Source organism: Cyprinodon variegatus, unplaced genomic scaffold (genome assembly GCF_000732505.1).
Source record: "Cyprinodon variegatus isolate N-32 unplaced genomic scaffold, C_variegatus-1.0 Scaffold101, whole genome shotgun sequence".
NCBI lineage: Eukaryota > Metazoa > Chordata > Actinopteri > Cyprinodontiformes > Cyprinodontidae > Cyprinodon > Cyprinodon variegatus.
The window spans coordinates 356,669-373,594 of NW_015150554.1; the positions used below are offsets into that span (position 1 = coordinate 356,669).

At 39.0% G+C, this 16,926-nt stretch overlaps 1 protein-coding gene across 2 annotated transcripts in view; it reads left to right on the forward strand.

The window, feature by feature from the left end:
- LOC107084518 (semaphorin-6D-like) overlaps window positions 1-15,993 on the forward strand; it is a 201,063-nt gene extending 185,070 nt beyond the window's left edge. Inside the window, exons 21-23 of one of the 2 annotated variants that reach the window (XM_015374399.1) lie at window positions 9,714-9,964; window positions 10,714-10,845; window positions 12,692-15,993. In XM_015374399.1, the coding sequence (XP_015229885.1) occupies window positions 9,714-9,964; window positions 10,714-10,845; window positions 12,692-13,993 (1,685 nt within the window). In that variant the 3' untranslated portion in view covers window positions 13,994-15,993. Of the gene's footprint in view, window positions 1-9,713; window positions 9,965-10,713; window positions 10,846-12,679 lie in introns of both variants that reach the window. The other variant, XM_015374397.1, reaches the window with a different exon arrangement.
- The last annotated feature ends 933 nt before the right edge of the window (window positions 15,994-16,926 follow it).

A 16,926-nucleotide genomic window follows, 5' to 3' on the forward strand; every position in this document is an offset into this window, starting at 1 on the left:
TTATTATGAATTATTTCAAATTAAGCTAAGAAAGGATAATAATAATATTAAATACTAATATTTATGGGCATAACTTTGTAAAAGTAGATGCACGGATTAACACTGACTGATGGTGGTGGGACAGGAATGTAACTTTAGGATGTAGAGAGGGAGAGATGTTGAAAGAAGATGTCAACAAAAGAAATTGGCTCCGGCAAACTAAAGCTAAATAACTGAAATACAACAAAAAAATAAGTTGATTTAAAGTCCTACAAAACAACTCCAGTATGAAAATTATTTGCCTTATAAACATGTAGAAACGTACTTTATTACCGATGCATAATTTGCAATGAGGATTATTACCCAAAGTGTATTACTGACTCATTTAGTCGTTTTGAAGCTTTTCTTGTTTCACCTGTAATTTAGGATAGGAAGGATATCATTGAAGCTTTTGCACTATTTGTAAAAAAAACAGTACATGCATCTGTTGCCCATTTTAAATATTTTCTCCTCATTTTATTGGACATATAATCATGATGAATGGTGCTTGAAATATTCATTTACTTTAAAAGTGTCTTCCTTTCTGCTTCAGAACCCCAGGTCTGTTGAACAGAAACAGTGAAATCTTTTATTTCACGGCTTCCTGAAGATTACACTTGCTTTGTTTACCTCCCACCCTCCTGAACACCCTGAAGGAGCCATAAATATGACACTTCATTCATTTAAATAATGAACACTGGAGACTAAATGAAAATATAAAGAGTGCTTGAGAGCTGAGGAGCAGCAATTTTGATACCTCTGCAAGGTAAAAAGCTTGATTCTGGATCCACACACCCACACGACACCTGACATGCACCTGCTGTGCTTCAGGTGTGAATTATGCGACCTTTAAAAGGGACAGAATTTTGTTTCTGTATGCGTGTCTTTGTCTGACCGCTAGTTTCAGAGGAGAACAACAAAGTCGGGTTTGACAAGCTCTCTCCTGTTTCTTTGTTACACACATTCCCCTTTTTTCAATCTCTTTTGTTTTGATTTCTAACTATGTTTTCCTCAATCACCTCCATCCCCACGTCGGTTCTGTTTTCATGTCGGCATCCTTGTTGCTCGCTGCCTCTCTGTACGGATTCTGTCACTGGTGTCTGGCTTCATGTGAATACCAATGGGAAGCGAGTGGGCAGGAGAGCATGCAAATAAGACAAACTCATTTGAAGCTCGATTTCAGTTTTCACTGGTTCTGTGTTGTCCATATAGTCATAGTTTTCTCTAGATTTCTTTTTTATTTTACATGGCAGAACCAATTCTATAACCAATAAAATCTCATCTCTTTCTGTTTCAAAAGTTTCTTTGTTTACCATGCTCTAGGAACCTGCATCAAAAACAAAAAACAGAAAGACACTTTGTAGCTCCTTGTCAGACTTTTATCCACCTATATACAGTTCCTCGCTAAAAGATTTATGCATGTAAAACATGGCTTATTGTGAAAGTATTTTGGAATTATAAATGATGGATTAACACAAAGTAGGAAAAGTAGTTTTAAGGGGAGTAGAAGGGATGTTTTTATTCAATCTGAGAGGAGACTATGGAATAAATTTTTGTTGCGTTTAAAGGAAATCTGTTGGGCTGGTTCTAGATTTGCCCTCTTCAAGATTAGAATTCAGCCCATTCATCCATGTAAATATTCAAAGCTTAGTTACATGGGATAAGAAAGAGTCTGTAATGATCAGCTTTCTAGCATTATAATGAGAGATGGATCAATACCTCGGACGACTGATATTTTTGGCCAATTTTAGCATTGTGTTTTTGTTTTTCTATTAGTATCGGCTGATACGTCTTCCGTTCCCTAGTTCATTAGCGCATTCAGCAGGAATACCTCGAGAGGCCATTTGTCTCGCACACGTTTAAATAATAATAATACATTTTATTTCAAAAGCACCTTTCTGGACACTCAAGATCACCGTACAAAAGATAAAAACACAAAGGCAGAAGCTAAGTCAAAACACAAAATAAAAACCACTTAAAAAATGCAAAGGCTGGGACAATGGAGAAATTGAGAAGTGAGTCCATGTTTTTACGCAGGGGTGGTAAAAAGTTCCAGAGACGGGGGGGCACAGTGGCTGAATGCTCTGCTCCCCATGGTGGTGAGACGGGCAGAAGGGACAGACAGGTGTACTGCAGATGGGGATCTGAGAGCACAGGAGGGGGTGGGAATATGCAGGAGGCATGACAGATATGGGTAAGGAGGTGATGGGCCTTGAATGTCAACATGAGAATTTTATATTGAATGCGGAACTGCATAAGGAGCCAGTGGAGCTGTCGGAGGACAGGGGTGATGTGGTGGATAGAGGAAGTTATTGTTATAATGCAGGCAGCTGAGTTCTGGAGCAGTTGTATTTTATGGAGTGATTTTTGAGGAAGGCCAAAGAGGAGAGAGTTACAACAGTTCAGTTGGAACGTGACGAGGCTGTGGACAAGTATGGCAGCAGTTTGTGGAGTAAGGGAAGGATGGAGGCGGTTGATGCTTCTTAAGTGGAAGTAAGTGAAACAGGTAATGTTATTGATATGGGTTTGAAAGGATAGGGTGCTATCGACAATGACACCCAGACTCTTAACCTGGGGGCAACGGTAAGGTGGAGAAGCTATCAATAACAAGTGGGAAGCTGTCGGTTTTGGAAAGAGTTAATTTAGTAAACCTCAGGTTTACTACTGTTTAATTGAAGGAAGTTGTTGGTGAAACAGGCTTTTATTTCACAGATGCAATCTCTGAGGGAGGTGGGTGGAAGAGAGGACGACGGTTTTGTGGTGAGGTAGAGCTGGGTGTCATCGGCATAACAGTGGAAGTGGATATTACATTGGCGGAAAATACTGCCAAAGAGAAGGAGGTAGATGATGAAGAGGAGGAGCCCAATGACAAAGCCCTGGGGCACACCTGAGGTGACGGAGAGGGGGTGGGGGGATAGGATTTAATAGGCATTCCCTCTTGGGAGCGGGTACAGGGTTGTGCATTAGGGTGATGACTTTTTAACAACCTCATATCCCTGTATTGTATTTTGATTAACTTTTATTAAAGATTACATAAAATCTTTGTTTTAAGGTGATTTGATTAAAAAAAAAACTCACTCACAAAATTATATAAACATTTTTAATTATCAGCTTTTTTTTGGGTCAAGTCACTGGAAGCATGGTCAAAATTGAACACAAGCTTAAGAGTCACATGTACAGTATAACAATAAATGGGGTTAAAAAACACAAAAGGAAGTCAATTGGCAATGCTAATGTTAGACAGGATGAATCTCAGTGGAAGGTTGTCCTTGTTTCAGCAAGGCTCGTGTAAATCTTGCATAATTTTGATCTCACCCGCAGCACTGGTTGCGCCGGGCAATGTTAATTGGAGATTCATCTGTTTTCCAGTGGGTTGTCAAGCATTTCAGACCTTTTGAGTATTCGTTCAGAACTGCATATAGTTCATCAAAATCTTCAGCATGGAACAACTGGATGCTGAACCAATGGTTCTAATATCATACTCATTACCATTTTAAACTATCATATCACAGCTGCCCAAAAGAACAAATTAAAAGTGTTTCAGGTATTGTAAGTGCATATGGTACTGTTTGTGAATACTTTCCTAGGCTTAACGGATTTAGTCCATTTTTTCAAAGTGGTGTGTGCGTGACCCTTTTCAATATTTCAAAGGAATAAACATAGTTTTAGTCATTAATAGGCAAAATTTTATTCATTTGTGCTACAGGAAATAATTTCTGAGAAAAAAAGTCAAAGACTCATCACCCTGTGGAGAGGGTGGGTCTTTATAAAAGTTAGTGAAAATCCTTCACTATACCTTTAAAAAGGTTTATTTTAATTTTATATTTGTTATCATCATGTCTGTTTTATGATGTACATGGAGCCACAGATAGCAATACCGGCCTGAGGAATGGTCAGCACATATCAGGGACTGGTTAGACTATTTTAACACATGGAGCTGCTGTAATCTAAACTAGTCTGTTGTAGCTCTGCACCTTTTAGACCCGTTGTCTAATAATTAAATTAGACAAAATTAAACATTTTTTATTTGTATTGCACAAATTCATGACTTGTCAACTCAAGACACTTAACAAAGTCAGTTAGGTCAATTTATACAGACTAATTGGTTAAAATTTTTCCATCCAAGGAAACCCAGCAGATGGCATCAAGTCAGTGGCCTGCAAAATTCACTCCTTCTGGGTGAACTATTGTGTTATTGACCATGAATGCTTCATACCAAGCATGCAGGTAGTGATAAATACTTTCATTTGACCATGCAAGGAACAAAGCCATTCTTTCATAAAGTCCATATTTCTGGAAGTGTGTAATGCTCAATACGTTTCTTGGTTTAAAAAATAATCTCACTGTAGCAAAAAAATAAAAATAAAACCTTGAAATTTTGTGTCATGAAGATTTTCCCCATACTTTTACTCTGTCATGTTCTTCTCACAGATATTTTGTTAATGTCCTTGTCTTATGTAAAACACTTTGCTTACCTTCTGGTAGAAATCTACTTTAAAGCTTATTGAACCCATTTTTACTGAAGCTTTTATCTCTTTTTTTAATAATTCTCCTCATGGCCTTTTATTGAATCTAGTTATATGGTTCATTTGTATGATTGATTTAATTAGACCTCCCCAGACAGACTATTGATTTCAGCTGAATCTAAAAGAAAGAGCAGACGAGAGTGTGGTAATAAGCAGTCGGCTACAGAGATGGGGAGGTAGCGGAGTGAATGTGAGGAAGAAAGATAAAAGATGAAGGGGATGTAGGTTGAGAAAGTACTGAAGGGAAAGACTTACAGAATACTGTAAATCCTAGACTGACATAGAAAAGTGACGGAAAAAGAGAAAAAGTCAGAATATCACTCGGAAGTTTTCACCCCAGATGCCAGAAACTTTAGCATTTTAGACTGACTGCAAAGAAGGAGAAACTTTCAAACTGACAGAGGGAACAGAAAAAAAGAGAGGGTAAAGAATGAATCATTTCCATGTTGGGCTCTAATTAGCATAATATTTCTCTGTGTGTTTCCATCATCCTATTTTTAACTGTCAGATTGAAGGACAGAGATGAAAGAGTGCAAATAACGAACATGAAATTGTCTCTTTTAAACACAGGGAATGTGTGATCGTGCGTGTGCACTCGGTGTTTGTGTGTTAATTCCTGCCCCGATGTGTAATGACTGCTTGCTCTATTTCAAGAGTACTTTTGCATAAAAGACTCATGTTTTCCATGGCTTCTTGTATCAAAGCAAAGCCTCAGAAGCTTAGAGGCCACTTCGGCTTTGAGGTTTCAGATGGTTGCCACTTTGAGTCCCGCACCATCGGGGAGCAGGGAATAAAATCCCCTAATGGCAAAAAGTGAAGGGCATGGAATTAGCTTTTTTGTTTCTGGAGTATTTTTGGCCTCTTTGATCAGGGTTTCAGGGACATGAACTCAGTTTGGGCTATTTATCTCTAACGGGGATTTAGCTGGAACTTTAACTCTACTAAATATGTTTCTTTTCACTGTAAAAAATCAACCTCTTAGAAAAATGGCCACACTAATTTTTACCAGCTGTCCAATGCCTGCTACTGCCAGGTTTCCCCTTTTCACTAAGAGGTTTAAAAGAAACTAAAAACAGTTTAGCTAATAGATTGTAACATCCAAAACACAAGGAAATTGCCATATATGGTAGGAATGGCAAGGGAAAAATGCAACATTTTTGCAACGGCTTGGCTAAATACTTCAAATCATTAAGGAAACTAATGATGTGGTCATCATAATAAGGGCTATCTGAATAGTGCTTGCACTTCGGAAGGAGCTAGGACTAGAATGCAGGATGCTTTCTAGTGCCAATACAGTTGGCAGTGGGACCTCCTGATGTCCCCAGCTAATCCTATATGGTGACAGACCATCTTGGCCAAGGGTCAGCAACTCAAACTGTTCAAAAAGCCTGTTTGGACCCAGAAAAAAAAAAATCTGTCTGCAGCGGCGTACGGCAACACAGGCTCTAAGTGTATTAGCCCACTATGAAAAAGGACTATGTGGGCTTAAATATATAACAAGCATTCATGATTAAGTCTTTATCCTGGAACAAATGTCCCATCTACTCTGCTGTACGATATTTGGTCCTTTAAGTATAAATTCCATTGTAGCACGAGGTGAGGGACGAGTAATGAGGAGTAATGAACACTCTCACCACAAGGAGTTCACTGCTTGCCGCTTCACCGCGCAGTTTATATGTATTAGGTTTTGTTGCATTGATGAAATTATAGAAACACAATAAGGAAATCAGATTTCTGCTGTAATTTTTTTTGTTTTTAGGATTTGGGGAAAAAATGGAAGAAAGTTCACTTACCTGCATAAGAGCACTACCTGTTTAATATGTGAACGGTTTTCCATGCTTGTAATAAAACTAGATGGCAGTAGTGGAGTTTGGACATGCAATCCACCTCTTAAATCTGTCTTTGCTCTCCTCTAATTTCTGAAGAAGTTTGCACTTTGCACTAACCATCAAGATTATTAGTTTAGTAAGTTATTCAAAATTGATTTGTTTCAATTATGTGACCCTGGTGCTTTTCAATATAAAGTTGGATTTGTTGCTTTCAATTTGTTTTTTTATATTAAATACTTCATTATTTATAAGTTACTGTTTTTTACTTTATAGAAAGAATGAATTTGATTTTCAGACAACCTCTAAATAAACAGATCACAAAAATATACACATGGCAACATCTGATGCCAATTGCTTTCTTAGTGTCAGGAAGATAAATCAGCCTATCAATTTCTGGCCTGGATGGCTGTCGGCTGTGAGATTGCTGCTGGGAATGTGAAGCAGGATAATGTAAGTTTGTAATCAGTCACGCTTTCAAAAACAAAGGTTATGACAAGCAAAGATGAGTAGAAAGGCATGGCATTCATCAGTTAGAGTGGCTAATCATGTAAAGGAAAAGCAACATGATTCAGAAGTGAGCAAGTTCTCAAGCAAATGATTAAACGTGGCAGATGCAAAATAGCGGGACCCAGAGGTTTGGATGAAGATGGTTTATTCAGCAATAAACAACCATTAGATATGTTTTAAAGTTAGCTTTCTATGGCATGGTGATTAATATTAAAATTGAAAGCTTCATCTACTCAAAAGAGATCATAAATAAATAAAATAGGATTTAAGGCGTGGCTTGGTTTAGATGTAAAATTAAAAATAGATTAATGGTTGTTACAGCGGTGTTCAATACGCCCTTGTATTATTGGATCCAGTTAGAAGCTGTAGAACGTTACAGGTATAAAAAAAAAATACTAAGATAAATGCATTACATATTTAAAGCAATGAATACTTTTATGGCATAATAAAAGAAAAACTAAAAATGTTTTAGTTTTTTTTCTTAAAATGGCATTGATAAATATTTATCTTTACTCTGCCAAACATTAGTGTATTAAATCCATTAGTCCTGGTTCTGAAGTTTATGTCTTCCCCATCTGGTAGCTTGAAAAATGAGACAACAGTGCCGACCCATAGGTACTGTAATTATCCTCTGTGATTGATCACTCTATTTGTTAGAGTGTAGCTCCTAGTGCTCCACGAACTTTTTTGGACACGTTACAGGTGTCTTGGCCAAAGGCTGGGCAGTGCCGTGCTTCTACTCTTGTCAGTCATATACTATCATTTACTGTTTTTTTCTCTCTTTTTTTTTAATTCCCAACAATATGTAATCCAAGTATTGATTGCTGCAGAACTGATGTCCTGTCACCTATCCTGAGCTGTGTGGTTTGTTCTACTGTGCATCACTGCTGGACAGACTGATGAGTCATTGTATCAGAGATTCTTTGATGGCGTATCTGAACCTGATGAGGTGAACGCTGCCAAACAATAAACTTTCTCTTTCATCTCTACTCATCTACACCAACCCCCCTCCTTCTGTTCTCGTCCCTTCATCCTTTTGTCAGCCGGCTGCCTGCCTCTCTCCAATCATCTCATCACTTATCTTCCTTTCTTCTCCTCCTCTCCCTCCTTCAGATCCCACCTTTGTGTCCTCTAGTCTTTTCTCTCTTCTGCCATCCAGATTTCTCACCTGTGAAGCACCTCTTTCTCATTAAGTCTAATCCCCGTCTCTGTATTTCGCTCTTTTCTTTCTTCCACCCATTCACCTTGGTTTACCTCTCCTCCATCTGTTTTTTCTTCTCCTCCTCTTAAACTCTCCTGTCAACTTAACATCAGCATAATATTTGCTCATCCATCCAAAGAAGCCTTTGCCCGCTGGCTGGGAATCAAGTTTTGCATTTAATTTAACTCTAACACACAAACACACACCAACACAAGCACCCACAAAAGACTATTAAACAAAGTGCGTGTGATCAGTCACAGTATCATGGCCAGCAATTCAATCGGAACAGGTTGACTTTTTAGTCAACAGAACAAGTGATCAGTGGAGGATGAACAAAAACATCTTTGGGCATTCTTGAGTTTGATGCCAACAGATCATTTAACTGTTGTGGGACTGTTGTGTGGGGTCAACAGTCCATGTAAACACATCAGTAATTTTTTTTAAGACTACAAATGGCTGCTTCCAGCAGCACAATGCATCATGTTTAAAAAGCTAAATCATCTAGAAATTGCTTCATTAACAAAGCACTGATTTTTTTTGGCCTCTCAAAAACTGAACCTCTGGTTTTCTCAGCCAAACCAGCCATACACCACAATATTCCAAGACTGGATCCCTGTCTCTGACTCTATCAAAGGCAGTAAGAAACTTGCTGATGTTACCTACATTTCTCTACAATTTCTCTACAATTTGTCACTTCACACTACTAAACATAAGAAAGATCCGGCCATACCTAAACCAACATGCTACCCAGTTCCTGGTGCAGTCTATGGTTATGTCCTGCCTTGACTATTGTAACGCAATACTGACTGATCTCCCAGCCTTTACGATAAAACCATTACAAATCATCCAGACACGGTTGCGTGTCTGGTCTTCAATCAGCCTATAAAGTCTCCCATCACTTCTCCAGCCTCACTGGATGCCTGCATCAAATTCAAGTCCCTGATGGACAAAGGGTACAAAGGGTATAGCTCCTGTCTCCTTGAACCCTCTTGAAAAGGCTTATGTCACAACTCTGTCACTCCGGTCAGCAATGGATTGTCGTCTAGCAGTGTTTACACCACACTTAAGACAATCCAGACTGTTTCTATTTGTTGTTCTAAGATGTTTGAATGACCCACCAAGCGATACAAGAAAGGCAGTGTACCTGTCTATCTTCGAAGAGCATCTCCTATCCTAAAACTTACCCATAGCTCTGCACCCTACTAAAACTCTTTCTGTACTTCCCTCTATATTTGCTGTCACCACTGATTCTGACTAGGGATTTTCCTCTATAGATCGTATTGTCATTTTGATTATAACCATAACATTGTGTCTACTTCATAAGTCATTTCTAATAAAAGCATCTGCTAAATGCGTAAACATAATGCAACCGGGCCTCAAACTACAGTAGGTAGAAATGTGTATTTAAAGCAAAATGCAATGTATTGAGTGGTTGAATGAGTGAACATTGTCATTATTTACAATTCACATGATCATAGGGAGGCTAAAAACTGCAGTTCTATGAAGTTCCTAAACATTTATATGTTTAAAATTATATTTTCCAAATGCTCAATTTGAGAGAAATATTGCATTAGTAAATCATTACAAAGGCTAATGTCCCATTTCATTCCTCTGTCTCTAATCATCTTTAAGGTGTTCGTCGTCCACCTGAGCTGGACCAGCGTGCTAACGCCAACGTCCACTACACCCTGCTGATTGCCTGCGTTTTCGTTGCATTCTTTCTGGGAGCCATCCTGTCGGGTTTCTTGGTGTCATGTTACTGCAGCCGCAGTGCAACACACCGAGCTCAAAGGCTAGGGAAGGACCCCGAAGCTTCGCTGCCGCACGCTCTGTCCCTTCGTTCGCTCGCCAAGCTGAACGGCCTGCTGGATGGGCAACCCAAGGTTGGTGCTAAGCAACTTTGTGGCAAAAGATATTAACATAACTCATAGTGAATTCTCACTATTTGAAAATATAATGTGTTGGGTGGATAATGAAAACCTCGAAGGATTAAGCATTTTACTAAATTGGGTATAAAAAAAAACAAAAAAATAAATCTTTACAGAAGTGTAAGTTTGAATTTTGAGGAAGAGTAAGGTGATCATGTTCATCTTAATATTTTCATATGTACCAGTTTGATCTTATTGCATATAAATACAGCAATATTCCTTAAAAGGAACCTGTAGGGAGTTATTTTGGTCCAGAAATGCACAAACAGTAAATCTAAATTGAGTTGAAGATGCTTTGAAAATGACATTAAATGAAAACATAAAGTTAACGGACGTAAATCCTCTCATCGCTGCTGCTACATCACATTTCAATCAGATTTTTTAGCTACCAGGCTACAGTTGAGAGGCGGCAACATAACTGCCTGAATTTCAAGAAGAAACATTAATATTCATATCCTCCCTTTTCCTCCTCCTCCTTACCCTGAGGAAACACATAATAGGAATCACCTTGGTGTTATATTCAGTCATTACAGCTGACTGTTTCATTATTATTCCATCATATTTCTAAATGTCCTTCAGTTAGAAGCAGAGTCTCTAAGCTGCTGCTAAACTGACCTTTTTTGTTCAAATATACATTTAAACAAGTCCCTCATTAGAGTGTGTGGAACCATTAAAAAGTTCACCCTTATTTTGTCTTGCCCCAGGATGACAAGCTGGACGTGTCGACACCAAAAATGTACAGCTCCTTCATCCCTAATGGGCGGGCCGAGCCCCACCTTCACACCCCTGGGCATCAGGGCCTGCAGCTGGGAGACCCTGACCTCAACCTGTCACAGGTACAAATCTTAGGACCTGGCCTTAGTTTAATGTTTATACTTGCAAAAGTTACGAACTAGAGAAGTTAAAAAGGATTCTCATCACACTACAAATGAAAGCAGATATTACATTTAGAAGTCTTATTCTCCTTTATAAGTTTTAAATTAATTGAATAGTCAGAGAGTCAACCCTTATTCCAAAAATTTTAATTAATACCACATTTTGGCTTCTTTTTTTAACAGTTAACTAATATTTTATTTTTGATTAATCTGGATTATATGCACTGAGGAGTTTCCCTACCAGTGCCTACTATGCAAGTCAAACCTTTATTAACTAAATCCATACTTAACAGCTAATACTTATATACAAGTGTTAGACTTTCCTCACAACCACAATGACACACATGAGGTTATTGGGGAAACTTTACCTCCTCTTGGCAAAAATGATTGACAAAACGTATCAGAACTGTTTGGATTAAATTTTACCTTATATGTGCAGAAAGGGCAAAGGTTGCACTGATCCTGCAAATGAATAAATGATGCGGTTAATGAATATTTTTAGTGACATACTGTAAGGTGTGTTGAAAATGTGCTGCTCCTATTTAAAGTGAAATTATTTGATTTGTACCTGCATTTGTTTATTAGTATTTGTTTGGTTGCATAATTATTGTTTTTCTTTTTCTACTTTGGTTCTAAGTCATGATCTTAAGTCATGTAGCTTTTTTTTTAACTTTTAAATTAAAAAAATAATATGTTTTGTTTGTTATTTTAACAAATTGTTGCTTACCGTAATTAAGGTGCAGATGTGCATGGCCAGTTTAACTTAATAACTCCTGTTAATGTGTTAATCCTAGATTTTTTAAAGATAATTTAACTGAAGGCAAATTCCCTTTTTTTAATCAATCTTAGATTACCTCCAATTTCCAAAAAAAGTTTTATGAAGAAGTTTAGAAAACTCTCCTCAGTAAAAATAAACCTTTAGCCAGGTCCTGAATTGAAAATAAAAATCTAATTCAAAGAGGTTTGTCTTTCATAAAAGCTCTTTAGAACTGATTGCATTCAATTGACTGCAGAATTTCAGCACCTCCCTTTAAGCACAGAATAATTTTGTACGTGACATTTAATTTCCCTCCCTGTTTGAAATACATATAAGGCCTTTTTTCTCCAATAATTTTAATTCTTGATAAATTCAACCTGCAAAATTTATTGCAAATAAATCCTCATCTCAATATCAGAGTTTGTAATACTCACAAATGTTATGAACTAGTGTTTATTTAAGCTAGTTTAATATTTAGCCAGTTGGATGGAGTCTCATAGAACAGATGCTCACACTTGGGAAAACAATTTTTAAAGGTTAGACTGTACTGGAAACACAGATGACGTATCAAGCAGAATTTACCAATAATCTACCTATTGCCAGACTTTCTATGATCCTACCGCGCTACGCTAAATGAACCACTTAAGTATCGCATTGTCTAAGGTGGGGGTGTCAAAGTGGTTCCAGAAAGGGCCGTGTTGCTGTAGGTTTTCTTTCCAACCAAGCAGCAGCACACCAGACTCCAGTCATCTCATCAAGTCCAATCTGAACATGATGACTTGATGATATGAATGGAGTCTGATGTGCTATTGTTTGGTTGGAAAGAAAACCTGCAGCTACACTGCCCTTTCTGGAACCAGTTTGACACCTTTGGTCTAAGGGTTCATTAATTGGGAAAGTTGATTATTATTCAAACCTAAATAATAAATATTTATAATATTGAAAATACATTTAGAATTTATTAAATGTTAAGTTTCTTACAATTAAAACTCGTATTTCCTTAGTTTAGAAAAATTTGTGGGTCTAACCTCCATTTAGTCTCTTTCTCAGGGTGACGGAGAACTGTCTGGCCTGCCAACACCTGACTCCACACCAGAAATGCCATTCAGGAACCTAAAAGGACTGCGGCATCAGCAGTACGAGAAGAACCAAAACTGCAACAACGGCAAGGATAGCATCCCAAAGTCGGGGCCTAGCAGCTCCAAATCCAGTCAGGGCTTCATGGCCGTCGTTGGGAATTCTTTGAGTCAGCAAATGTTTCCCTTTCCTCATCACAATGGTGGCAGTTTGAGCAATGGGGCAGCCCATGGAGCAGGTGCCTCGTCGACTTCACTGCACCTCCTGGAGGAGAGGAAGATCCCAAATGATGAGCGAGGTGCTGCCACAGGAGGAGGGGGAGGAGTTCCACATCACCACCACTCCCAGCAGTCCCTACCTCAGACGGTGGTGGATGTGTCTGCGCTGGATGAGCTGCTCAAACACATCCATGAGGTCAGCGCGTCAGGAACGGGTGGAATCAAGGTCCTCACGTCCACCTCGTCCTCCTCACTGTTCCCTGGACCATCCTCTTCTGGAGCAGGACATCACAGTAGTCATCACCACCACCATCATCATCACAATCAACACAACCAGACACGAACACACCACTACAACCACAGCCATCACCACAGCAACCATCACAATAATAACAGCAGCAGCCATCATCACCAGCAGCAAATCCCGGAGACAGAACCCACTTCCTATTGCAGCACCTCTACACTGCCAAGGGATGGCGTACCCAAACGCTTGGATTCAGCCCCTCAGAACTCCACCTCCTCCTCTGCCACGTCTTCTTCTTCATCCTCCTCTTCAAACAACCCCACATCCTCCACCTCCATCCCTTCTTCATCCTCTTCTTCGTCCTCCACTCCCCTCCAACAGCAGGTGATTCCGGAGCGGCCCGGAGGGAGCGCCGTCCCCGTGTCACGTCACCAGTCCCAGCGTCACTCCCTCATTAAAATGGGTGCAGCAGGTGGCGCTGTGCCCCGCCATCACAGCTTCAACCAACGGGGGACGCACGCGCACTTTCTGGCCAGGATGAACACCAACAACAACAGCAGCAGCAACAACCGCCCCCCAGGTTCATCTGCAGCAGTCAACACAAACACCAGCAACAACGGCGAGAGCCAACGGGCAGCGGTTGCCAGCGCCTGCTTGACGCGGCAGCACAGTTACAGCGAAGGGCCGCACGTTCAGCGGGCCGCGATCGTACGGAGAACGGTGTCCCTCAAGCCACAGATTCCACCAAAACCGCTTTTTCTCCCAAATACAGCAACGTCTGCAGTAACAGAGGCACAGAAATACAACTACTGAGACTGCAAATGAACAAGGTATCAGAGGAACGTGGCTGCAATACTCCCCACAAGGGAACCCAATGAAACACTCACAGGGGCCCTGCTATGCTAAAGGACAAAATGAACCTCGATGGGCCAAAAGAGACTCCAGTTCTCGTGATTCCTTATCACAACTTTTCAGTTGTACTTATCGTCATGCTGCTGATGGAAGGCCATCTATTGCCTCTCTGATACGGACCTGTTTCCTTGCAGGGCAAGATTCCTTGTGGAGAATTTCTCTTCACAGCAAATGTGGATCAAAACCAGTTCAGACAGGAAACGTCTGAGAAACATTCCAGAAGAAGGGCGAAAGGTGTTAATGATTCAAAGGAGTCCCCAAGGCTCAAGGTGGCCTGGAAAAATTCCTGATTAATGCAGTTTTCTTATGAGAGCTTTGATCTAATGTCCCCAGTCACTGCACCTTGGAACGAGGCCTGGATTTCAATTGCAAATATTTAAAAGGCAGGGAATTGGACAAATGCAGACCAGAGATGGACTGAATTTGGGGCCGTTGCAACATTTTTCAGTCAAGTTATGGCCAAGTTTTCCACTGAAGCAGGTTGGGAAAAGTCAGAAAAAATGTATTCTGCTTAGCAGATCTGTTCTCTGACTCTTCAGAAGTCAGTTTGTTCAAATCCAAGACTTAAAAACATTTTTTTTTCCAGACAAAAACAAAAGGAAAATAGAAAAGTTACTGTTCAAGCTACAAATCACATTTAAGTGTTATAATCCAGCAGTCAGAGTTCCAGATTATTTACCCCTATATTGGCACAGAAATCAACTAAACATAATTAAATATCTGAAAAAAACAATTAGGCTAGTAGATGATTAAGGAAACATTTCTGATAAACCTTTTCTGCAGATTTGTATTTAATGCTTCAGCAAATAAAACAGTCATAGTGAATATTTAATATTTCAAATCATTATATTTCTGCCTAATGCATCTTTTCTACCATTTAAGAACATTACATTTGCAGAATTTGCAGGATGTATTTTTATTCTAAAGATTCTTTAAGATGCCACAGTTTAAAGTGCTGGCTTCTCATTCAGACTTTGATTTGGAAATGAAGCAAAAACAGTTTATCAGAAATGTTTTCTCATCGACAGCTTCACAAGACATCATCCAAATAACAGCTCACTTTCCAAAGTTTTTAAGGTTGTTTACCAGCATATTCGAATTTTTGAATGGAAATACAATTAGTTGTATACACATTTGTTTATCTAAAGGAAAGTATACTCTAAACTAAAACACTAATAATATAAACATTTGACTGTGATGCTGGAGATGTTGTTTTGTTTTTTTGGTCATTTCTAATTCTTTATTTTGGGGAAATAAAAGTCTGCACCAAATGATGTTGCCTTCCTGGAGCTCAAAATGACCTGCATGACAACTTGTATACATTTAACTCAAACCTATTTGTTCACATATAAGATCAGTGTTTTCTCAAATAAATTCTGATATCAGAGGCCTTTGTAATGTCTATTTTTATTTGTATTTTTCTCAGTAAACATGGCAATACTTCATCCATTCATTGTTTTCTGCTTTTATGAATTCAGGTGATATTGGTAACTGCCTTGCAATGTGCACTTATTAGTGGACATTGCAGGGCATTCCCAGACAAAAGGGGATATTAACTCTCTCTGGCAAGGAAAAGGGTCTTGTTATATGATTGTAGATGATGGCATCAGTCATTTGTACCCTGGCCTGATCTCTTGAGTGGTAAGAAGTGAGTTCAGCTGAAATACAAAGCTCTTGATTTAATGATTGATTTACATTATGTCCCCAACATTTGTTTAGAAGATATACTGTAGAGCAAGGACCACAAAACAGGCGACAGAGATCAGTTTCCTGTCCATGGTGCTTTGACACATCAGTGAACTATCTAGTATTTTAATAGCACGTTATTTAGGGTGTTGTGGTTTTAAATTATCATTTTACATTACATATCCCACAGGAAAGAGATCCTCAGGCAGACCTCTCTGTGAAAGCAACCATGCCCATGTTAGGACTCCATGGCCGCAGTCCTGCTTGTTTTAGATGTTGCCCTGATTCACCACACCTCAGTCAAATTGGTAATTCTTTAGCAGGCGTCCATTAAGTGAGATGGCACACTAAGAAGTGATTCAACCATTTGAGTCAGCTGTCTTAAAGCATTTAAAACCTTCAGGGCACTGGTCCAAGGCTCACCCCATCCTCACAGGAGTACATTTGATCCTTGAGCATTTTTCCCTACAGTGAATCAAATGTTGCTTTGTACAGGACATTTTTTTTTTAGCTTAATTTGTTCTGACCTGTAAGCGGCTGGTCTTTTTTCTCAGTGTGAATGCTCGCACTAAAAGGCGGTGATGACAAGAAATCCAGAGTAAACTTTCTTATAGGAAAACTTAAATCTTTTGAATCAAATATATATTTACTGTATGCATGCATTTAAAGTGATATGTAAGAACCATATTAAACAATATAGCAGTAAAGACAAGTGCATCATTCATTTGAGCTGTAAGAGTTAAACTTGGACAACAGCAAGTAGAAACAAAGTGCAGAAAAGCTGCAGTGTTTTGCATTTTCGGCGGTTTCACCCTCTAAAGCAATGTAGTATTTTGTTCTAGAACAGAATGGCCTCAAATGTGTAAAAATGAAAAAGTACTTTTAGGTTTGATGGTGCAACAAGACAATGCACAGCATTGTTTATCTAGTTGAAAATGTCTGATGTTTTATTTTAGCCCCCATTTAATCACCATGACAGACTCTTCAGTCTGCTTCTCACTTTAGTTTGTGGGAGCATTTCTTCACAGATGGTCCCAAAAATACCCAACTGTGAAAGGAATCTGGCATTTCCCATTTACTTTGGCTCACTGTTTTTATCTGCAGTTGAAAGCACTTCATATCCAGTGGTTATTTTGTTTATGGTTTTG